This window comes from Myotis yumanensis, unplaced genomic scaffold (genome assembly GCF_028538775.1).
Source record: "Myotis yumanensis isolate MYYU_CA2020_CCGP unplaced genomic scaffold, mMyoYum1.0.hap1 SCAF_12, whole genome shotgun sequence".
Taxonomy (NCBI): Eukaryota; Metazoa; Chordata; class Mammalia; order Chiroptera; family Vespertilionidae; genus Myotis; species Myotis yumanensis.
Window position 1 is genome coordinate 46,539,890 of NW_027223763.1, and position 17,127 is coordinate 46,557,016.

Genomic DNA, 17,127 nt, shown 5'->3' on the forward strand with positions numbered 1-17,127 from the left:
TGCTTCTGAGTCCTTCATTCAGGTGTTTACTCCGCAATATTGCAGAGTCTCTGGAATGTAATAAGTGAAGAGGGATACACTACAGAGTAAGACCTCGGGCCCTTTTTTTGGGAAGCTCACATATAGGCAAATAACAGCTAGCAACAGTGGTACAACAGTAAGGGATAGAGAACCGTGGGAGCCCTGGGAGTCATGAGGCAAGTGTGCGAGGTAAATGGTTTGCTTTTTCTTTACCTATTAGGGAAACAAAGGAGAAAAGGGTAGAAGAATATGATTGATAATGCAACCCAAGATATGTCAGAAAAAAAGTAATGAGAGAATAAGATGACTTAAAATTACTTACCTAATTGTACCCTAAGGTACCTTAGAAACATAAATATTTGAAAGCAAAAGATTGTTAATACTGGTTGGCACAAAGCAGAAAAGGCCAAGTCCAAAACTCCAGGCAGATGTTGGCTGCTGCTACTGAGTACTTTTTTTTTTTTTTTTTTTTTTAGAACTGGTCATTAAACATATGGTTTATAAGGATTTTGGAAGAAAGTGGTAACTTCCATGATGAACATGGAAAATGAGCATGTTCAAATCAGCATTTCCCACTTTTCTTCCTGGAAGCTACCCAAAAGCAAGGAGAAGAGAAAGATACTGTAAACCGCAGACTTCATTGTCTGTAAAATCAGGAGAAAGATATAACCTGCTGTCTCCAACGTATGTGCAAGGCCTGTAAAAGCACCTGCAATTGGTTGTAAGCCACACAAAACAAAAAATACAGAAATGCAAAGAAGGGCAGGAGAGCTCAGGGACAGCACATCTCAGAAAATGCTTGCAATAACAAACTCCCTGACAGCAAAGAGCATTTTCTGGAACGCAAAAGCTTAATTCCTCCTTAAAAAGCTTGTGGCAAAGGGGGTCAAAAAAAGGAAGCATGTTCTGAAGTTTAACCTTGACTGCACCCACCCTGTAGAAGATGGAATCATGGATGCTGCTATTTTAAGCAGTTTCTTCAGGAGAGAATCAAAGTGAATGAAAAAGCTGGGAATAAAGGTGGAAAGAAGCAAGAGCAAGATCACTGTAACTTCTGAGGTGCCTATTTCCAAAAGGTATTTGAAATATCTCACCAAAAAATATTTGCAGAAGAATAATCTCCATGACTGGTTGTACATAGTTGCTAAAAGCAATGAGAGTTATGGACTGCGTTACTTCCAGATTAACTAGGATGAAGAAGAGGAAGATGATGATTAAAACTCACTTATCTGACACATTTTGTATGAGTTCTTGAATAAAACTTGAGAACCGAAAAGAAAAAGCTTGATTCCTTATTTGTAATACCTTATGCAGGAATTGGGGTAAGAAGACTTTGCCAGAAATGCTCTTAGAACTTAACATGTGGAACGATCTAAAGACTCACAGAGGAGCCATATTTGCAGGAAGCAGAATGACTCTGTGGCAGCACAGGAGAGAGTGTGAGTGAGAAAGACAGATGGCATGAAGACAATCACATCTTTCTCTACCACAGGAACTTCTTTCTTGTAAATTGCTGTTCAGAAGTGTCCTTTTAATTGTCTGATGAACAACCATAACATTCATACAAAGATATTATTAGAAAACAAGTAGAACAAGAGCAAGCAAAATTTACTAACAGATAGAAAACACACATCAGGTAAATGATGTCTTGAGACAAATAAAATACGTGAGCAAATATTTTCTTATGAATTTTTAAAACCACATTTAAGCCCTCACTCTCTGTAGGAAGCAATAATAACCTTTATGGAAGAAGATCATGACATGGAAATGCAATAACTCACCGAAGAGAAGGAACTATTTCAAAGTACTTACATGGAAATATCTTCGAGACGTACTATTGAGAAAAGGAAGATGTGTAAAACATATATAGAATGTTACCAATGAGGTATAAAAGCAGGGAAAATAAGTTTCACTAAAAACTAATAAGAACATCATCCAATTAGCTTTATTTCCCTTTTTGGCAGGGTTATTGGACTGGGCCATGAGGGCGAAGCCAGAGATTAAGCTTATCCTGAGATCACATTCAACAAAAGTCAGGTCATCTTTCTTTCTGGACTGGATGGAGGATGTGGGCTGGACCTGAGTCCAGGTGGGTGCATCTGAGCTACTTCCATAACCAAATTCAAAGGGTGCAGACTAGGCTATTCAAATTTTGAAGAAAGAGTATATCCTTGGCCTCTTTCTGCTGAATAATTTTTGAATAAAAATTTGCCTATTAAATTTGAAAATCACACAAAAGAATTTTAAAACTAAATAAAATAATCCATTGGCTCCAGTAAGGAACTAAAAATAGCATGATAAATGCATGAGTGGAATAAATACAAGAAATTGAGCCCTAGCCGGTCTGGCTCAGTGGATAGAGAGCCAGCCTGTGGACTGAAGGGTCCCAGGTTCAATTCTAGCCAAGGACACATGCCCGGGTTTCGGGTGCTGTGCAGGAAGCAGCCAATCAATGATTCTCTCTCATCATTGATGTTTCTATCTCTCTCTCCCTCTCCCTTCCTCTCTTACATCAATAAAGAAATATATTTAAAAATATGTGTATATATATAAGAAATGGAACCAAAGCTGACAAAAATCAGCTGTACACTAATATAACTTAAAATTAGATCATATAAAAATAGTTTTTGTTTTAATTGACTAAACACTCAAGTAAAATGGCCCCTAGACTTAATTTAAACTTTAAGTACATTATTATAAGTACAGTACTCAAAATGGCAGTGTTTGCTGTCACTCTGTACCCAGCACTTATCAGAACACATATGCTGTCCTGTATTTAGTTTTAGTGAAATATTTTAAAGCAGACAATGATAACCTGGATATTTCCAGAGGAGTGGACTTAGAATTTCAAACTACTTCAAAGTCACTCTTATAGAAGGAAGGAGTTGAGGATGTTAGCTTGAAGGTAGAGATGGAAAGGCTATTTCATAAAATGCTCCAAATATTTGAACAACTGCTATTGGAAGGTTGGAATAGACCATTTTCTAAAAATTCAGAGACATAACTAAGATTAACTAGTAGAATTTATAGGAAGATATAGGATCAACAGTAAGAATAATTTTGTAATAATTAGAGATATCTAAAGTATAAGACATCAATAGCCTAAGACTGTATGAAAAGTTACCTAAGCTTATCAATAAATGCAAACCAAAACAACCAGATGCAACTTTAAAAAATTATTTTTTGGACTATTAGATTAGCAAAAACCATAGAGAATGACAACACTGAGTCTAGAGAAAAGTGGAGAAACGAGCAGGCTTAGCCACTGCTGGTGTGAGCGACAATCGGTAGTATTTACCAGACTGTAACATGTACGTACTCGTTAATCCAGCATTTCCATTTCTAGGCATCTCATTTAGAAATATTCATAGGCAAGCTATATGTTCAAGGATATTTAGTGCAAACCTTTCGCAATAGCAAAGAAAGAAAGAAAGCTAAATATCAATCATGGATTGAAGAATAACATTATGGTATATCCATGCCCCAGATTATTATGTATCTATTAAAAGAACAAAGCCAATCTCTCTGTACAAATTCAGGACTTAGTACTAAGGGAAATCTTAAGTTTCAGATTGCTAGTGTAACCTCCTTATAAAACAACAACAACCAACCCACAAGGACGTTACTTGTTGGCACACGCACAGAAAGCCACTTCCAAGGAAACAGACAATGGGTCACATCTGGAGAGTGGGGCAAATGGTGGGAGCACAGGGGGGCTAGAGACACTTTTGTAGTTTTGAATTCACATAGGAGCGTGTTAGGTTTTTGTATTTAAAGAAATAAAGAGCCTCATCAGTGTGGCTCCGCGGTTGAGCATCAACCTATGAACGAGGAGGTCACAGTCCGATTCCCGGTCCAGGCACATGCCAGGCTTGCAGGCTCGATCCCCAGTGTGGGGCATGCAGGAGGCAGCTGATCAATGGTTTTCTCTTACCATTTATGTTTCTATCTCTCTCCCCGTCTCCCTTCCTCTCTGAAATCAATAAAAAATATTTTTTAATAAATAAATAAAGACTTTTAAAAGTGGAAGGGTTGATTGGGGAGGTGGTGAGTTCTCTGCTCCTGGACTGCTCAAGCACAGGGCCAAGGAAGGGGGGTTGGTAGGGAGGGAAGACAGTTGAATGAGATGACCTCTGAGTACCCTTAATATCCTGAGAGTCCTGGACCCAGTCTGCTTTTCCTCTCTCCTCTAATGCACCCAGGAGAAGCTCCAACAAGGCAAAAAGAAAATAGAGGATATTAAAAATGAGATAAATCCAAGTAATTACTGCAGAGACCTTGTGAAATCCATGACCAGCAGGAAGCAGCCAGTCCTGCCTGATACACCATACACCGCTCCTGCAGTGCCGATTGGTTTCATTGCACTGAATTTGGGCTGAGTGGCTGGACAGGTCTAAGTGAGGCCAGGAAGCTGACGTGGGATTGAAGGCACTTGGTAATTCAAGCCGTTGGCAAGAGTTCCCATGAGTTGGTGGATTCCCTTCTTTCCTCCACGGTCAGGTGGAGAACATGGCCCTTGGTTACCCCAAGCTCCTCTTCCTTGCCACACGCAGTGAGGTTGACATCTGCCCTGCCAGTTTGGTGGCAGAGGGTACCCAACCTATGACATTCAGCCAGGCCTTTGGAAAGTTGCTATTTCTCAGTGCTGGAGTCTCAGGGGCCTGCCAGCTTTTTCCTGCTCCCACCCACAAGCAGCGGTGGGATGCCGGCTGTACTTTCCTGCTTACCGTTTATTGGCTACGAACAGCACTCTCCCTGAGAGGGTTTCCCCTTCCTTGGCAAAGAGAGGAGTCTGAAGAAGGCACCGCACCTGGTACCAGTGGGTTAGAGGCTCGGTTGGGGCTGTGGACAGCCACACTGTTACCCTGTAGGGCAAGAAAAGAGTTGAAAGCCAATTATCTTCCAGGCCTATATTAATGGACTAGAGGCTCAGTACATGAAATTCATGCAATGGTAGGGTCCCTAGCGGCTGCCAGCTGGGGCCTCCCTCCCTTCCTCCTGGCCGGCCTGCCCCCTGGTTGAACTCCCAGAAGAACTCAGGTCGAGGGGACAATTTGCACACTATTCTTTTATTATATAGGATTGGATTGGGGACTTAGGTTGATAGATAATTTTCATTGTTTTTGACTTATGGAACCCTTTTAAGACAATGATAGCTCAATTTATTGAGCAGTTATTATGTGCTGTGTACTGTCCCAGGACCTTTATGTATATCAGCCCATTAAATCTACACAACAAGCCTATGGGTAAGCCCGGAGAGGTTAAAGGACTTGCCTAACGTCACAGAGAGGGCAAGTGGAGAGCCAGGCTTCCTATCCATTGACATATCTCTGAATCAAAGTTCACGAGAAACCCAAAAAGTAACAGGGTTAAATTGGGAACTGATTTGTTTAAGAAGTTTGGAGTCTGGGTTCTTAATGACTCATGCCAACTTGTTCATGGGGTCCTGATGAAGATTCTGGAAGCAAGAAAAAGTACTGGAGCCCTAGCCAATATGGCTCAGTTAGTTGGGCATTATTCTTTGCACTGAAAGGTTGCTGGTTCCATCCCCTGTCAGGGTACATGCCCAGGCTGAGTTGAGGGCTCGATCCCTGGCAGGGGGCTTTCAGGAGGCAGCCAACCAATCAATGTTTCTCTTTCACATCAATGTCTGTTTGTCTGTCTGTCTCTAAAAATCAATAAAAAGGAAAACTACTGGAGTGCATGACTTCTACATCCTTTCCAACTTAGATATTCTGTGTGTGTGTGTGTGTGTGTGCGTGCACGAGGTAGTGTTTAAATTGAGGTTCTTCATTTCAGATGAAGAAGTGAGAACATCTTGCTGTGCTTTGAGCACTGAGGCCACTTGCTGTGGAGCTGGCAGTGATGTTGGCTTATAGGGAGCATGTGCATGTTAAGCGTGGGGTAAATTTTCAGTGTATATTTTGACTTGAAGATTTGGGGGACAAATTTTATATAAGTTACTAAGTAGTATAAACCGCTTTTATATCAAAATATATTTAGCTACGTTACAAAGTAGAATGCAAATGTTCTATAGCTGTTAAAGATAACGTTTTTAACTTAAAAGAAATTTCCCTCTGGAAGCAGGCCACTTAAAACTTATCACCATCACCTTCTCAGGAACAGATTCGTTTACTTGGGATATTTACTGGGGGAAAGTCTTAGGGGAAAAATGTATGGAATCTTTGAATGGACATGCTTATGTGGTGTAGGAATGACTTGCACATCATTTTCTTTCTCTCTGCCAGCCTAGGCAAGGCCTCCAGGGACCCCCCTTCTCCCCAAACCCCAAACTTTATCACAGATCCATGGGCCCTTCTTTTTCAGCAGGTACAAAGACGAGCCTGGATGGTGTGATAAGGGGTAGAGGAGCGGGTACTGTGAAGGGTTCCCTTTTGTCTGGTCATTTGACTCAAAGCAAATCTCTTGCTAGCTGGAGCACTGGAGCAAGCCCAGGAAGAGGGCTGGGAAGTCAGGAGAGCAAAGATGTGGGGTGTGGGAGTGGCGAAGCCTTTACAAGGAGTCCCAAGCCCTAACAGTCAACTTGTAGGTGGTTTTTAATCCTCTTTTAAAGCCCTGCAACTTCCAACCCTTTGCAGTAGGGAGAAAGGAGTGCAGGATGGAGAAGTTACCCAGTGTTGCAATGAGCATCAGCACGACCAGCCTGCCTGGTCATTAAAAAGGGATCCTAGACTGTGAAAGCAAAGGCTGTGAAGGGGAGAAAGAATGACACGAGGTATTACCCCAGACACAAGAGATTCTGCAGTCAGGTGGGATGGTTGCCCCTCCACATCTATTCTGGAAAAAAGCAGTAGGGTAGATAAAGCACAGACCCTCTCTCACTCCTTCCTTTGAGCCAGAGTGGATATGACACTATGGAAACCCGTCTTATTTTGAGTTCACCCTAAAATCTGAAAGTAACACTAACATCAATGCTTATCTTCTTGGAATGCGTAAAAACCAGTATTGTTGCAGTTGAAATTAGTTTTAAAACATTTTAAAGGTATGATTAGAAACAGCAGAGGACAGCATGGGAGAGAGGCGGTGAAGAAGGGGGGTGATACCTACAGAGATCCGACAAAGGCCACGTCAAACCAGAACGCCAGGCCGTGGATGAGGCCCGACTGTGTCATCTGAAACACAAAGGGGATTTCTACTCTGCAAGGAGACAAAAGAGAAAGAAGGAACATTTTCTTATTGACAGACATCCTGGATACTCTTGTGAGATGAGTGGGAACACTCACAGAATATTTTCCTTCTCTCTTAAGTGCTTTGGCAACAAGATTCTCTCGGTGTGATTAATGCTGGGGTGACGCTGCACATTTGAGATTGTTGCTCTTGACAAAATTCTGCGAGGACCACACCACTGTGCTGCAACGACCCAGAGCACCGCTGGGTGAGCGCAGCACCTGGAGCCGCGTTTGACTACCGAAGAGGGGGACGGCCCAGGACACAGGTGACAACCATCCTTCAAGAAGCCAAAACATGGGCTGTGGCAGTCGCCCTGCGCAGCTGTTCAAACGGAAAGGCTGCTCAGGCCTCTGAAAAATGAAGTGGGTTGCAAGCTCCAAAGGTCATTGCCATAGTTCATTTACTTTTCAGGGAGGCAATTTAACTTCCCACCAGGCTACAGCAGAAGTCATGCAGAAGTGGCCACGGTTTATGCCAAACACAGAATAAGTGGGAATGGAAAGAAGATTAGAAATGATACAACAACAGCCAGATGCTGGAGCCTGCTTTACTGTGGGACCTTCCAAAGTCACTTCAATTCTCTGAACCTCGGTTTTTTCATTTGTTGAAGGGTAACAAAATCTCCTGCTTTCCTCACAAGGTTCTTGTGAATGTCAAATGAGGAAAACAATGTATATGAGAGTGTTTTGCAAACTTTAAAGTGTTTCACTATTAAACAGCAATATTACGGGTCCATGGCTGAGGCTGTATTCCTCCAAGGAGACTTATTTTAGTGAGTGCTCTAGAAACTTTCAAAGAGGGTTGTACATTATTTGCAGGTATGCTGCCCCCCAAAGGCCTAACTTCCTCCACCTGCAGTGCCAGTACATTCCTGGAGATTTCCATTGTACTTGTCACACTGAATTTGTTGGTATCGTATTACAATTATTTCCTCCCATTTTTGGCATTCCTCTAAATCAGGGGTTCTCAACCTTCTGGCCCTTTAAATACAGTTCCTCATGTTGTGACCCAACCATAAAATTATTTTCGTTGCTACTTCATAACTGTAATGTTGCTACTGTTATGAATCGTAATGTAAATATCCGACATGCAGGATGGTCTTAGGCGACCCCTGTGAAAGGGTCATTCGACCGCCAATGGGGTCGCAACCCACAGGTTGAGAACCGCTGCTCTAAATGGATCATGAGCTCCTACCTGGGCATGCACCAGCACAGTGCCTGGCACACAGTAGGATCTCAATAAACGTTTGTTGAATCAATGCCCAAATGGATAGATGACATCTCAGAGTTTTCAAAAACCTTCCTGGAACTCAGGAGGTAGCCCAGAGCAGCCAATGGAGCCAGTCGGAATCACTTTTGTCTGGCCCTGCGGTAGTTACTTTGGTTGTCCCCACATGCCAGTTCTCTTGCTCCAAGCATGAGGTAGGGTTGCATTTATTCACTCACTTGAGTTCAGGCACCGCCATGTGATTTATGTTGACCAATTAAATGTGAACAGAAGTGCACTGTGTTGTTTCCAGGCACAAACGTTTATTGCCAGTGCATATTTTGCTACACTCCTCCTTTTTCCTCAGGGACTGGCATCGTTGCAGACACAGGCTGCCGCACCAGCCTGACTGAGGAGTGACTGAGGGGTGTGCAGAGCTGAAGCTGGTGCATGATGGATAAACAGTGTAGGAGAGAAAGACACCTGGGATATTACAAGCCACTAAAGATTCTTTTTTGTTACTGCAGCATGTTTTGGCCTATCCTGACTGACACCTTTTGTCCATTGTGATCTCAAGGTAGGCAATGGTTTGAGTCAGCCAGCTGCATTTTCCAAAGTCTGACCCTTGATTCCTCATGAGTCCAAGCAAATTATAATCTGGCTGGGTCTTAAATTTCTTACCCAGAAAAGAAACACATAAATATTGATCTTCTCGGGAAGGTAAAAACAAAATACTAGTGAAAGGTCGCCCAAGAAGATTCATATCACCATCTGAGAAATGAGTCTTCAGTGCAGAGTCTCTTTAAGTGGAGGGAAGGAGGGCAAATGCTAGCACTGATTGAGTGCCTTCTTTGAAAATGAGCCAGTGCCTGTAAAATATTTAGCACAGTACCTACCATGTAGTTAGCACTCCTCAGATTGTAGCTCTTCTTGTCATTCTTATGGGCACTGACCTGGGAGAATTGTTAAAAAGCCCAGACTCTGAACGGTTCAAGTCCTAGCTCTCATGACATTTATTCATTCTGTGACCTTATGCAATTGATTGTTCCACTCTGCCTCATATTTGTCATCGGTAAAATGGACATAACAATAGTACCATTTGCATGGTGCTGATGTGAGGATTAAATGAGTCATATGTTAAGGGCTCGGAATAGTGTCTGGTTATACAAGTAGAGATGTACTGTTTAATTTTTCTCATTCAATTCTTAAAACAATCCTTACCCTTATTCTGCAATAAGGGAAACTAGTGCTAATGTACTATTCCCGTGTGTGACTCATACCTCAAATCTCTTCCCTGTGTGAGCAGCAAATCTCTGCACTGCAGTTTTGGGGATGGGAGAGCTAGAGAGGAGCTTTAAAAATCTGGAGCGTCTCTGATTGGTACAAACCTGTGGAGATCTGCCTCTTTTGCATCCATAAAGTTCACTGTGTACTTGACTGATCGAGCCATCAAAATCCTAATGTCAAATGTGTCCTGGGGAAAAAAAACCACAAAGATGTTATCTTTCTGTCAGGACAGACTGAATTCAAGCAAGACTGATTGCAGTCTAGCTTTCCTCCTGGCATTTTAAGTCAGTAAGGGTTAGACTTTAGAAGGCATGAACTTAATGAGAATAATATTACTAATACAAGCTAACATTTATTTAGTGGTTACTATATGCCCAGCCCTAAGTATTTCGTGCTTTACTAGGCTATATCAATCTTCACAAATTCTCTGGAGCAGGCATGTGGTGGTTTTTGACCATCCAGAATTGACCTCTTCTCCACATTCCAAGAAGTTGCACAGTAAATAAATTCACTAGACAATCAGGCTTTATTGGAACTAATTCTGGGGCTTTTGTCCAAGTTATTAGGAAAAGGCAGGCTCTTCTTTGGGACTCAGAGTTTTAAGAGTATGAGCCTGGAGCTTCTGCAACATCTTCCTGCCATGAAGGGGGCTCCTGCCTAGGAACAGAGAGGAAATGGAGTTAAATCAGAGGAAATGGGTGATGAGGATAGAAAAACAAGAGCCTGGGGCACTGTCTGAACTTCTGCAGCAGGTCCCTGAAGCGAGCTCTATCTCCAGGCTTCGCATTTCTTGAGGGCCTGTGATTCCATTTCAGCTTAAGCCAGCGGTTCTCAACCTGTGGGTCGCGACCCCTGAAAATACATCTGCATGTCAGATATTTACATTACCATTCATAACAGTAGCAAAATTACAGTTATGAAGTAGCAACGAAAATAATTTTACGGTTGGGGGTCACCACAACATGAGGAACTGTATTAAAGGGTGGCGGCATTAGGAAGGTTGAGAACCACTGGTTTAAGCCATTTGAGTTGGGTTTCCTTCCACTTACAACTGGAAGAGTTTCAGACAACGCAAACGTCAAGTTGCCCAAGGTTACACGGCGAGATGGAGCCACAACTGAAACCCCAATCTGTTTGCCAGCAAAGCTCCTATTCTAAGCTATTTATTTACCACACTTCCTCTTCAATTGCGCCTTGGACCACTGGAATCAATGGGAGGATGTGAATTATTGAAGAAGTGGGAAGGCCGAGTGTGTGCAGGGGATGCGTTTGAGCAGAAAGAAAATTAGGAGTCACTTATTGAAAGGCAGTCCTCAAATCGCCTTGCTTTCAACAGTACCATTCTCTGAGAATTTTCTTAATTGACTGGGAGATCAGCGCTGGAAGACTTGAAAACATATGCTCTTCTGTGATGGCTTAGCACCCAGCCTGGCAGCACAGTGTATGCAGGCTCACGAGTGCGTGAATGAATGAATGAATCAACAGATAAACACGCGGGGAGGAAGCCTGTAAAGAGGACACACTTACAACAATTGGCTGTCTGAAGTATTCATCCACTGCAGCAGCCCGGAGACTGGACAGGTTGACCCCATAGAAGCACTGCTGGTACCTGAAAGAGCATAAAGAATCACCATGTATCTCATCCCATCCCTCCCCTGAGTCCCCAAGCCCAGCATAGCTGTGGTGTTCAAGCTCCTCACAGGTCATCTAAGTGAGCTCTGGAGCAAGAATGAGGCCGTGTGAAGGGCAACTGGTCAGTAGGCAGCAGCAGAGCAGAAAATGTTCTCTAAGACCTGCACTGGACCTGTGCTGGGCAAGAGAGAAGGGAGGGTGGAGCTGAGGTAAAGGAAAGTTCTTGTGGGGAGAAAAATGAGAAGGCTACGGGGGGTGGGGGTGGGGAGGAAGGCCTTTGGGCTCCCATCCTTGACCTCTCGCCCCATCCTTGATCTCATGCCTGCTGTATGACACCCTCTGCAAGTCCCAAAATACAGTTTCTGGGCCCTCTCATTAGCCCAACCCAGAGCACGACTTTAGATCTGCAAAGCCTCTGGACACTCCTGCTGTTTTGGGAAATGGATTTTCCTTTTCTGTCCTTCTGTAGCCACTGGCCGCGCCTTCACGACAGCCTTTGCTGTCATGGCAGACACGGGCAGTCACAGTGAGTGACGGCTGGATTGTCACAGTCCATTGTGCACACTTCTTCTCAATTCTGTGGTCAGTGACACCCGGCAAGTGCTACAAATCCTGCTTTTCTCCTTCAGTGCCCCAGCTGTACACAGTCACCAGCGACCACTGGTACCTGCAGCACAGCCAGGGCTCTTTGTCATGTTGCCTAAAGGTCTTGGTTATTTAGGGAGGAGATCCAGTATCTGGATTAAGACTAGCTTTGTTCAAACTCTGCAGATGACTGGCTGTGTGCCTTGGGCAAGTCACAGGAACTCTATCAGTTTTCTTATCTCTAAAAATAAAAATAATGCAAAGCTCACTTTGTAGGGTTACAGTAAGGATTAAATGAGTTAATATAAGCCAAGCCCTTTGAGCAGTGCTTGGCATTTAAAAAAAAATCTTTATAGTTAATAAAGTATTATCTATGTGTCCCATCTCCTCCCCGCCCCAACTCTTCTAGCCAGCCCCCAGGCCTTCACTACCCTATTGTCTGTGTCCATGTTATGCATATATGCATACAAGTTCTTTGGTTGATCTCTCTCTCCCACCCATCCTTCCTCACCTTCCCTCCGAGGTCCCATAGTCTGTTCCATGCTTCTATGTCTCTGGATCTATTTTGTTCATCATTTTATTTTGTTCATTAGATTCCACATGAGTGAGGTCATGTGATACTTATCTTTCTCTGACTGGCTTATTTCGCTTGGCATTTTGTCACTGCTGTCTAAGTGTCAGCTGTCATTCTCTGAACTTCACTTCAGCGCTGGGGACTAGGGCAATGGTTCCCAGTCTGTACCATGGGATTAGGAAAGGGAGGGTGTAGCTGAGATAAAGGAAATTTCTTGTGGGGAGAACAATGAAGTGAAGTTCAGAGAATGGAGGAGCTTGTTAAAATTTCAAATTCCCAGGTCCAACGCTAGGAAGGCTTGGGACCTCACTACTAAAGAGTGAAGGCTTTTATCCTGAGATTAAAAAGAGGTTTCCTAAGGGTGTGTGTTATATAGCCTGTCAATCAGATGGGAATTTAATTCATCCATCTCTATTCCCCCCCAATTCCACCTGCCAATATGGAGGAAAGCGAGAGAAAAAACAAAGCAAAGCACAGAATAAACATTAAAATCTGTGGTGCAATTAGATTTTGATGGAAGGCACAGCCAAAGGAAGGCTCTACAACAGGAGGCAAAGTCTCCAATGCTCCCAAGAGACTCAGGGAAGGATCATAGTGTTAACTCAACAGCCAGTCCTCAACCTCCAAGTGCGACGCAAGCCTCATTGAGCTCCTTACAGATCCTGAAGAACTTGTCCTATTTCTCATCTCTGAGCCTTTCCCTCTACCTAGAATGACCCTTTCCATTTTTTAAAAAATATATTTTATTGATTTTTTACAGAGAGGAAGGGAGAGAGACAGAGAGTTAGAAACATCGACGAGAGAGAAACATCGATCAGCTGCCTCCCGCACATCCCCCACTGGGGATGTGCCCGCAACCCAGACACATGCCCCTGACCGGAATCGAACCTGGGACCCCTCAGTCCGAAGTCCAACGCTCTATCCACTGAGCCAAACTGGCTTCGGCGACCCTTTCCATTTTTTACCATGTAAATTCCTATTCAATCTTTATGAATTAGATGAAATATTTCCATAATGTAAAAATGTAAAACCTTGTGTGACAATGAAATATTCAAGTTTCACCCACTTAAAAAACAGAAGTATTTTCTTTTTCATCAGTGTATATCTAGCACTTAGCATGGGACCTCACATACCTGCAGGACTGAAAATATCTACATATAAATCTATATATTTATATAATGAATGAATTGAGAAACTGGTGTCCTAAATGGCCCTATGTGTGAGCACAAGTGTCAACAAGGATAATGGAGAAATGGAAAATCATTCCTCCAAGTTTCTTCAGGTTCTTGACTTGTTTCTTAATCTTTTCCTTCCACCAGGGGTGAGAGCCAGGCTGCCTACAGGTAAAGGAGAAGAACAGTGCTGCATCTCATTTTACAAACACACATCTTGAAAACAATCTCCTATAGTCCTAGAAAATGCTTGGGAAACACAATACTGTATGTTTAAACAATCTTTTCAGATTTAGAAGGAGATGGACGTGTTCATGGGGAAATAAGTCATTGTCACAAAAGTTTTTATTGGAGGGAAGGAGGAAGAGGGGAGAGAGAGAGGGAAAAGGAGAAAGAGAGGAGGGAGGGGAAGAGAGAGAGAGTAAAAAGAGAAAGATGGAAGGGTCAGACAGAGTCAGAGAGTCAGAGAGACAGACAGACAGACAGACAGTTTCCCAGAGAGCCCAGAAGGACTCCACCCTGTCCTTCCTCTAGAATCCCCTGAAAGCTTTTTAAAAGTGCTGAGGCCGGGACTGCATGCTCCCCACCCCACCCCCGGCCCCCCACATACACATTTGTGATTGATTTGATCTGGGGTACAGCCCTAGCACTTATTTGTTTCCAAATTCAAGAGGTGATTCTAATGTGCAATCAGGGTTGAACACTACTAAGTTAGCTGGTCTAGAATTCTCGCCAAGTAGGTGAAAGAGAAATCCCCAAGAGCAAAGACAGCCCCTGCCTGGCAGTGGCTGAGGTTGAGAACGGCTCTCTGTTCTTCGCATACAACCACAGCTCTCTGTGCCATTTGCTTTGTGTGTTCAGTGCCAATTAAAGCCCAGTAGCCATGATCAGTGTGGTGCAAATGGGCACCATTCCTTGGGCAGACGGAGAGTTGTGGGCACAGAGCCCACTGCCTGGGTTTTAAAAATTTTCTGGCTGGACTATATTTCTAATTCTTAGAAATCTCAAATCTCCTGAAATGCATCATAAAATGATGAAAGCAGATGGGAGCTGGCATCTCTCTGGGTCTCCTACCATACATGGTGGGGGGATGGATTAGGAAATGAATCGTTGACTTAGAAGCTGGGGATCATTTCCATCATATGTGGGTTTTATTTTCCGACTTAACTTATGATCCCTTTAGAAGCACATAAGTCAGAATCTATGTGTGTGTTTTTTTGTCCTGTCTTCTAAATTCCAAGTGTACTCACCGCCCCTCCCACCCCCCGCTTCTCCATAATACATGCAGCATTTGGAACCTCCTACAACTACAGTCTAGAAGGAAAACCATCTTACTGTTATTTATGCCTAAACATACCCACAATGCAGAGAAAGGGGCAAGCCATTTACCATCACCTTAACTCCTCCACATTCTCTACGCTGAGCCTAGCTCAGGGAAGCAGCCAGGAGAGCCTCCCTTCTCCAGCCTCTCTTGTTCTCGAAGTCGCGCCTCTAGCTCACCTTGGTCTTTTGTCCCTCCTCCCCACCAGTGTCTGAATCTGTCTTAGAGGAGGGTGGTACAACCTTGGGCTCTCTTGCATTAGTTGGCACTGGTCTCTAGATTCAACGGAAGAGAGCTTCTCCAATGCAAGCATTCCTTTCTCTTGCTCATATGAACACACTCTCTCAAAGCATAACTCAGATGTTTTACTTTAATAAAATCTTTGCTTCTTCACTCCAACAAAAAAAATCACTCAATCCATATCAAAAGCTTCCTTCCTTTAAAAAGATCAAAAACATTAAGAAAATATAATGAAGGAAGAAAGGAGACAAGAGGGAAGGGAAACCCCATTCTGCTGTTGGACAATTAAACAACTTTTGGGTATCCTAATGCACTATACTTTATTGAAATTAACAACCAAGGGATGCCAATCAATGAAAGTCATATATTACCCTAAGAACTAGAAACCAAAAGCAAGGATCCAAGAATGTCACCTATGTCACATAGGGTGCTGAGAATGCAGCATAGGAGGGTGTTTGGAATGGCCTGGTGGGAACACTGATAGGACAGTGATGGCGAACCTTTTGAGCTCGGCGTGTCAGCATTTTGAAAAACCCTAACTTAACTCTGGTGCCATGTCACATTTAGAAATTTTTTGATATTTGCAACCATAGTAAAACAAAGACTTATATTTTTGATATTTTATATATTTAAATGCCAATTAACAAAGAAAAATCAACCAAAAAAATGAGTTCGCGTGTCATAGGTTCGCCATCACTGCTGATAGGAGAATGATGGCTGTCTAGGAACAAATTGCATCTTTATTCAACTTCTTATACATCCCTTACATATGGCAGGACTAAAGGCTTGGCTGTTTCTGATAATTTTATGCATCAGCAGAATGCAGATGTACCATCGTGTAAAGATGCTCAACTCATTTTGTGTCTGGTTTTGCTGATTTAAACCCCATCAGAATAATGCAGCTTATATTTTACATGTGTTATATTTATATACATTTTGTATTTGTAAAATATGTTTTTTAGTACAAAGGAGAGGGGTAAATGGGTGCACAGGCCTTAAAAGAATTCAAATTTCAGATGTGGCTCTTCTATAAGAAGTGACAGAAAGCCTGTCAGAAGGAAGAGTGTCAAGACAACTGTGGGTGGTGGACATCTTTTGTTTGTTCTACCAGCAAATGCTTGCTCTTCTTCTGTTAATGACAACAGATCTTCTGGGAGATACCTCTTCCCCGCTTTCTGTTCTTGTGGTTTGGATGGTCTTGACTCTGCCCTCTAAAGGTTGGCTTGTAGCTCAGTCTCAGCCAATCAGAGCATCTTATCTCCCTGGCCTTGGCAATGGATCCAGAGTTAAACATCTGACTCAAAGACAATCAAGTCTAAGATATTTGCTCCTATGGTTACAAAGGAGAAGTAGACATTGAGATATGAGTCTCTAAATCTAGATTTATTGGAAACCATGTTGCTTCCATGAGGAAAATGCCTATCCAAGAACTGAGTGGGGCTGAGAGAGCCGGTGGGAGGGGCTCATCTGACCCCACCTGAGCACAACCCACTTGTACTTGAGAAGCTGAATCTACTCTTGGGTTTTCAGATAAATTCATCAGAAATATTCTTTTTCTTATAATTTTTCATTGTTTTTTTGTTTGTTTCTTAAAACCAAAAGTAGAAAGAAAACAATAAGAGTCTGCCTGTATACGTGCTATGAACATAATAAATAGCTTTTTATGGACTCCTAATTCTGTGTGTAAGGAACTAGATTGGTTTAGCCATTAGAACCAGGCCAGGGCATGGTAAAGAGGATGTCTGCTGGATTGGTGATTCTGTCTGTAAATGGTCAGCTCTGATGTCAGAGGATCCAGAAACTGAAATATTACATCCTTGATGACACAGGTCTGGATGCGTATGGGTTCAGCGGCAGAGTATTATGGAAGAGCTATAAATTTGACACAAGTTACAAAA

The 17,127-nt window shown here is 42.8% G+C and overlaps 1 protein-coding gene and 1 pseudogene across 2 annotated transcripts in view; one reads left to right on the forward strand and one right to left on the reverse strand.

Annotated features, from left to right (window-relative positions):
* LOC139021224 (histone-arginine methyltransferase CARM1-like) overlaps window positions 1-17,127 on the reverse strand; it is a 227,150-nt gene that overhangs the window by 12,095 nt on the left and 197,928 nt on the right. For both annotated transcript variants that reach the window (XM_070431573.1, XM_070431574.1), the window contains exons 8-11: window positions 11,233-11,314; window positions 9,807-9,892; window positions 7,090-7,179; window positions 4,749-4,886 (exon numbers count right to left, since the gene is read on the reverse strand). In XM_070431573.1, coding sequence (XP_070287674.1) covers window positions 4,749-4,886; window positions 7,090-7,179; window positions 9,807-9,892; window positions 11,233-11,314 — 396 coding nt within the window. The remainder of the gene's footprint in view (window positions 1-4,748; window positions 4,887-7,089; window positions 7,180-9,806; window positions 9,893-11,232; window positions 11,315-17,127) is intronic.
* On the forward strand, window positions 883-1,239 carry LOC139020912 (large ribosomal subunit protein eL22 pseudogene; annotated as a pseudogene).